The 6,783-nt window shown below is 39.6% G+C and overlaps 1 protein-coding gene across 1 annotated transcript; it reads left to right on the top strand.

Annotated features, from left to right (window-relative positions):
• The first annotated feature begins 2,750 nt into the window (after positions 1-2,750).
• Positions 2,751-5,516, top strand: LOC130737419 (pollen-specific leucine-rich repeat extensin-like protein 4). The gene has a single exon (XM_057589179.1). It carries the CDS (start codon positions 2,850-2,852, stop codon positions 5,331-5,333), a length of 2,484 nt encoding a protein of 827 aa, XP_057445162.1. The 5' UTR covers positions 2,751-2,849; the 3' UTR covers positions 5,334-5,516.
• Positions 5,517-6,783: the final 1,267 nt, after the last annotated feature.

The following is a 6,783-nucleotide window of genomic DNA, read 5'->3' as shown; positions in this document are numbered from 1 at the left end:
TGAGTTACTAAAGTGACACCTGGAAATCGGGGTGTTACATCGCCTGGGACTAGATCGTCGTTTTTTTGCTGTTTAGGTGTTCTCTAAGAGGGTTCCAACCTCGGCTTGTGGTGGCTGACTCTTAACGACCGAACCAAGGGGCGGCGACGGTTTAGAAGGGTGTTGTTGGTTGCGTGAGTTGCGATGAGGTGGTCTCAAGATTTTGAGTTTGTGTTTGGACTCGCATGAAACCAAATATGTTCATTATTTTGTGTCTGTTGGCGATGACAGCCTCCTTTCCGTGCTTCTGATCGCGTCGCCTTTCCCTGGTCTCGGGTGGGTTTGCAGGTTTTGGAGCGGCACTGTTGGGTCTCCCTCATCCCTTTTGCAGCGGTGGAGTTTGGGATCAGTCGGCTCTCTTTTTGGAGCTTTGGCTGTGTTAGAGGAGTCCCTAAGATTTGTGGATTGCTTCGTTTTGTAGTCTGGAGGTGTCGAAGGCACTGCCCGTTGCTTTTCTTTCTGCTGTTAGTTTATGTTATGGGTCTTTGCTCTATAACGTAGTGTTGGGGTTTTACTGGTGGGTCTTTGGTTAACTCGATTGATTTGGGTCCTTGTTTGGTGGGAATCAAGAATTTTGTTTCGTCGTTTTTAGATTTCAATGGGGACCACCCTTCCAGCGGGGTAAACGCTAGGTGTTTGGCTGGGGCTTAAGCACGTTTTTGTGCTCCTTGTGGTTGTCTTGTAGTGTTTGCTATAATGACAGAGTTTTCGTCACCTTTATGCTGCTAGTTTACTTTACCCATGTTGAGAGGGGTTGTTTCTCAACACTTTCTACTTATATATATTATATCATTTTGCTTTAAAAAAATTGTCCTTATGACATCATAAAACATTTTTGAAATATTTTGTATTCAAACACCAGTCTACGTGGAATTCCTCGTCAAATATAAGTGTTCATGTTTAATTTATTCATTTTAGTCCTTTAAATTCTTGTTTCATCAAATTAACTTGGTAATTTTCTCTTTTCTTCTCTTCTTCTTCCTCTTCCCACACATTACTCTTTCTCTCACCATATTATTCGGCGATTCACCGCACGCAAACCTTCGCTCTCCTATCCTCCTCCATGCTCCATATCTTTAGTATAGGTATAGGAACATCTTCAATACCAGGATCCGAGTTCTTATTGATAATTTTGTACATTTGGAGTGTTCAAAATGATATCATCTATAATAAATAAAAAAATTAAATTCGTTAGAATAAGGCATAGAATTAAAGTCCATGATAACATCACTCTATAAAGAGCCTCAATTACGTACAGTTCATATCCTCCACACATACACATAGAGGATCCTTTCTATTACAACCTTTTTTTTTTTCTTCATCGGAAAGGGCTATTACAACCTTTGATTGCATGAAAATAAAAATGAAAAAATTGTATAGTAAAATAATAGAAACTTAAAAAATTAAAAAGAAATATATCCATTGTAAAAAATACGGGGTGTTTTTTGTTTGGTACATCGGAAAAGTATAAACAAACAAAAGAAAGCTACAAAGCTGTATTTAATTTTTTTTTTTGAAAATTACGAAAAAATAGCACTCTCTTATTTTCCTTTTTATGTTTTAAATATTTTATAGAAAATAGTAAAAATAGTTACAAATCTTTTAACGTAAAAAACAAATCATGTGTTAATTTTATAATTTTTAATAAAAATGAAAAATAATAATAAACCAAACCAGACATTTTAATTATAAGCTCTGTTTTTTTTTTGGTACATGGGAAAATGACAAAAGACACTAAAGCGCTAAAAGATTCCTAGCTAAAAACGACTCCACCAAGCTCGGGGGAGCCACGAACTCCTGAAGAGCACATTGCAGTCGAGCCCCTTCTCCAGCGAGACAGTCAGTAGGGCCATTAGCATCCCTTGGCAAGTGGCAAATACGCACTTCCCACCTACGACAAAGAAGCAAATGAACTGCCTGAATTTCTGGAGCAAGAAATTGACCTCCAATGTGCTATCTTTTAAATATTAGTTATAAAGGTTGATTTGAAATAAAGTTTATATTATTAAAAGTGAATTTTTGTTTAGTTTTGGCAATGCAATAAGAAAGGAATATAGAACTCCAATAAAGCAAACTATAGTGTATGTACAAAAAAACGCTAACTATAGTGCCTAAAAAATCTAAATTTTAGTTACAAGACTTTTAGAAGTTCTACTTATTCTATAATTTTCTACTTAATTATTTGGCATTAAAAAAATTCTATCATAAATGGAAAAATTACAAGAGGCCCATTGTTCATCATCGATATTAATATCTCTCCCACTGGGTGGGAGAGGTAGCTCACTTGGTTGACCTAAGGATAGAAATAGGTATTGAAGATGGAGGTTCAGGATTCGAATCCTGAGGAGGAGCATTTGTAATTACTAACAACTAACACTAACATTTGCCTTTAAAGAAAAAATCTCTCCCACCAACACAGATCTTCCTCGATCTATTATGACTTAATGAAGATTAATTGATTATAAAAAATCAAAAGCAAATTTAGTGCATATTTTATTGAAGGAAGACCAAGTCAATAAATCATGAATCATTACTAGCTAGACTTGTTTTGTTAGATACAGGTTATGTTATCATGATAACAACGTATATGAACTCTAAATAAAGATTAGAGGCATGCCAAAAATTGTGGGTAACTTAGAGAGAACCCATGGCATTCGGCACCAAAACTAGCTACAAAACTATTTTGTGCATCCCCTTAATGGTTGTCAACCAACAAACCAACCTTGTGTCTTCCCTCAATATAACACCCTTCTTTTGTTCATTTCCTAAACTCCCCTATATGCAGCCTTGGCCAACCAAGGTGGTCAGCCATGGCTCACCATTGTTCCAACAAGGCCTTAGGTTGCTTTCTCTTGTTCTCTCTTCTTCTCTCAACTTTTTCTCATGCTCATTTTGTTGAAATTGACCGAAGAGTAACACTCCCAATTAGAAATGGTGCTAATGATGATCTTTCGGAAGAAATTGGAGATGCTCCTTCCATAGAGTTTGGAGATTCTCCTTCCGTAGAATTTGGAGGTGCTCCTAGTGCTTCCATAGAATTTGGAGATTCTCCTTCCGTAGAATTTGGAGGTATTCCTAGTTTTTCTATAGAATTTGGAGATTCACCTTCCATAGAATTTGGAGTGGCTCCTTCAAATGCTCCTTCAAACAAATTCGGAGGTTCTTCTTCCATTGAATTTGGAGATGCTCCTTCAAATGCTCCATCAAAAGAATTTGGAGGTTCTTCCATAGAATTTGGAGAGGCTCCTTCAAATGCTCCATCAAAAGAATTTGGAGGTTCTTCTTCCATAGAATTTGGAGAGGCTCCTTCAAATACTCCTTCCAAAGAATTTGGAGGTTCCTCTTCCATAGAATTTGGTGAAGCTCCACTCCCAAAAGTTGATGGTGAAGCTCCACACCCTGCAATTGGATTTGGTGATGCCCCTCCACCAGAAAATGAAGTTAAAAATTGTAGCAAACAAAATTTGGCCCATGAAAGGTTAAAAACTGCTTATGTTGCCCTTCAAGCATTTAAAGAGGCTATTTACTCCGACCCTTTGAATATGACATGTAATTGGGTTGGTGATGATGTTTGCTCCTACAATGGGGTGTTTTGTGCTCCTGCTCTTGATGATCCCACATTGAATGTAGTTGCTGGTGTTGATCTCAACCATGGGGACATTGCAGGCCATCTCCCAGAAGAGTTGGGCCTCTTGAAAGATCTTTCACTTTTCCACATTAACTCCAACAGATTTTGTGGTATTGTCCCAGATAGCTTTGAGAATCTCACTCTTTTGTATGAGTTTGATATCAGCAACAACCGCTTTGTGGGTGGTTTTCCCTCTGTGGTCCTCAAGGTGCCAAACTTGAAGTACTTGGACATCAGATTCAATGACTTTGAAGGAGTTTTACCTCCAGAGCTATTTGAGAAGGATCTTGATGCAATATTCTTGAATGACAACCGTTTCACGTCTACTATCCCAGAAACACTAGGAAAATCCAATGCCTCTGTAGTGAATTTTGCTAACAACAACTTCACAGGTTGCATTCCAAAATCAATAGGGAACATGGTGAACTTGAATGAGATTATCTTCTTGGGCAATGGCCTTGGAGGTTGCTTCCCTCAGGAGATTGGATTGTTGGAAAACATGAATGTGTTTGATGCTAGTGACAATGAGTTTATAGGGACTCTGCCTAACTTTTCAGGGTTGAAAAATGTGGAGGTCATAGACATTGCTCACAACAAGCTCACTGGATATGTGTCTAACTCCATTTGCCAACTACCTTTGTTGCAGAACTTCACATTCTCTGATAATTACTTCAATGGGGAGGCACAAGCTTGTGTGCCTTCCGCAAATTCAGGTGTTGTTTTGGATGACTCCAACAACTGTTTGTCAGGAAGGAAGAATCAAAAGACATCGAAGCAGTGCTTGCCAGTGCTAACTCGCCCTGTGGACTGTAGCAAAAACTGTGGTGGAGGCAGTGGTGATAGTAGCAACCCTGCTCCATCAATACCAAAACCAACTCCATTATCACCTTCGCCTACGACAAAACCACCAAAGTCCCAACCTCCAAAGATTGAGACACCAAAGGCTGAACCACCACCTACACCAAAGGCTCAGTCACCTTCAACCCCAAAATATCAGACACCACCAACACCAAAGGTAGAAAAACCCCCAACACCAAAGGTCCAACCACCTCCAACCCCAAAATATCAGCCACCTCCAACTCCAATGGTTGAGACTCCACCAACACAAAAGGCTCAGCCACCTCCTACACCAAAGGCTCAGCCACCTCCAACACCAAAATCTGAACCACCGCCAACACCAAAGGCAGAACCACCACCAACACTACCACCTGTTGAGGATATCCCACCATCAAGGGCACCGGTGTCACCACCTCCTGTGCTTGTTCATTCACCACCACCTCTAGTCCACTCCCCTCCACCACCACCAATTCATTCTCCTCCGCCCCCTGTCCACTCGCCACCCCCACCAGTTCACTCTCCACCACCACCAGTTCACTCTCCTCCTCCCCCAATCCATTCTCCACCACCACCAATTCATTCTCCTCCACCTCCCAAAGTTCACTCTCCCCCTCCTCCAGTTTACTCACCACCTCCCCCAGTCCACTCACCACCACCACCACCTGTTCATTCACCTCCTCCCCCAGTTCACTCCCCACCACCACCAGTGTACTCTCCTCCTCCCCCTGTCCGTTCCCCACCACCACCAACATGGGATGACGTTGTCCTCCCACCAACCTTCGGATCTCAATACAGCTCGCCTCCTCCACCAACAATTGCTGGATACTAAAATAGAAGAGTACAACACCATTGACAACATCTTTTTCTTTGTTTTTGCTATAGTTTCAATAAGATTTGTGAAAATCAGAACTCTCTGTATATGAGCATCCTAATTTCGACTCATTTTTAATGCCATTTTATCTCTCCGTAGTCCTTGTGTGTAATTAATCAATTTTTTCTCTAGTTCCTCTTACTTTTGTGCTACTGAATACATTTGTTTTAGTTTTGCTTAACATAGGAGTGTAGGGCGTACTCTATCTTCTTTGAACATTTCTCAACAAACAATAATATCTTTTCCACAATAGTGATTGCTTCTCTTAAAAGTAAAAGTGGATATTTAAGATAAATTGAACTTGCAATATCTAAGTTCAAACAATATTCTGTATTAGACAATGTGCGGAAGAATATCCAAACAAATATAATTTTGAATGCACTGAGGAGTATAGCTAAACCATCATTGGTCCTCATGTGCCAAAGAAAATTTAACCATCAAATGAGCCGCATTATTAGCCTTCCGGACTCCCGGTCAACATGCACAAAAGAAATAAAACTAAAACTAGAAGCTAGAGACTTATCTCTTGGACAGCAGTAGCACCATCCAAAGAAAATACCATCTTAAACCCAACAATTAGAATCAAAATCTATCAGGATACATAATCAAAGACAAAAAAAAGTGATAATATATGTATTGTTCTTATAGTAAAAAAGGAGTCATATATCCTTTTATAATTAAGATATATATATATATATATATATATATATATATATATATATAAATATCTATTTTTTTTCAAGCAAAATCTTTATTGAATAAGAAGTCGAGATACAAACCTCTCGACTTTGGAATAATTACAACGACGCAAAAAACGACCATAAACAACGACCACAAACAATGACAGCTAACACTAACAACAAAAAAACGAATGCAAACAACGACAAGGCCGCAAACAACGTAAGCAATCAATGCAGAGCCTCTCAGTCGCATTCAGCACCTAGCTTCAAGGGCAATAACAACAACTTCATGACCAACTCTAGCAGCAACGACTATCAGAGGACTAAGCGTGCACAGACGCCTACCAAACAACGAGATCAGAACAAAAGTTGTTGCTATCACAACCTAGAAACCAAGCAACCAAACACAACCAAGCCACCAAAAATTGAACGCATGCCAAACACCATATACCACGCCGCTACCCCTAGGATGATTAGCTCTGAAGATAGTGTCTCGTTAAAACCTTATTAGGAAAAACCTGAGGGAAAACCCTAATAAGGAAAAAGAGTACACAAATCAACAAGAGAATCAACATCCATTCAAGCAAGACGACAGAAACGACGAGGTAACCCACAACACGAACCAAAGCTTCATCTACTCCAAAAGTACAGTACCACAATCGAAGAAAAGACGAATCTCAAAATCCAATGAGGCGCACTTCTAGTCCATCGTCGACTGGCTCCCAAAA

The sequence above is a fragment of the Lotus japonicus genome, chromosome 2, assembly GCF_012489685.1.
Source record: "Lotus japonicus ecotype B-129 chromosome 2, LjGifu_v1.2".
Classification (NCBI taxonomy): Eukaryota; Viridiplantae; Streptophyta; class Magnoliopsida; order Fabales; family Fabaceae; genus Lotus; species Lotus japonicus.
This window is presented reverse-complemented; position numbering and strand designations above follow the sequence as displayed.

Coding starts and splice junctions, on each gene's coding strand:
- LOC130737419 (XM_057589179.1), top strand. CDS start 2,850: ATGGCTCACCATTGTTCCAACAAGGCCTTAGGTTGCTTTCTCTTGTTC.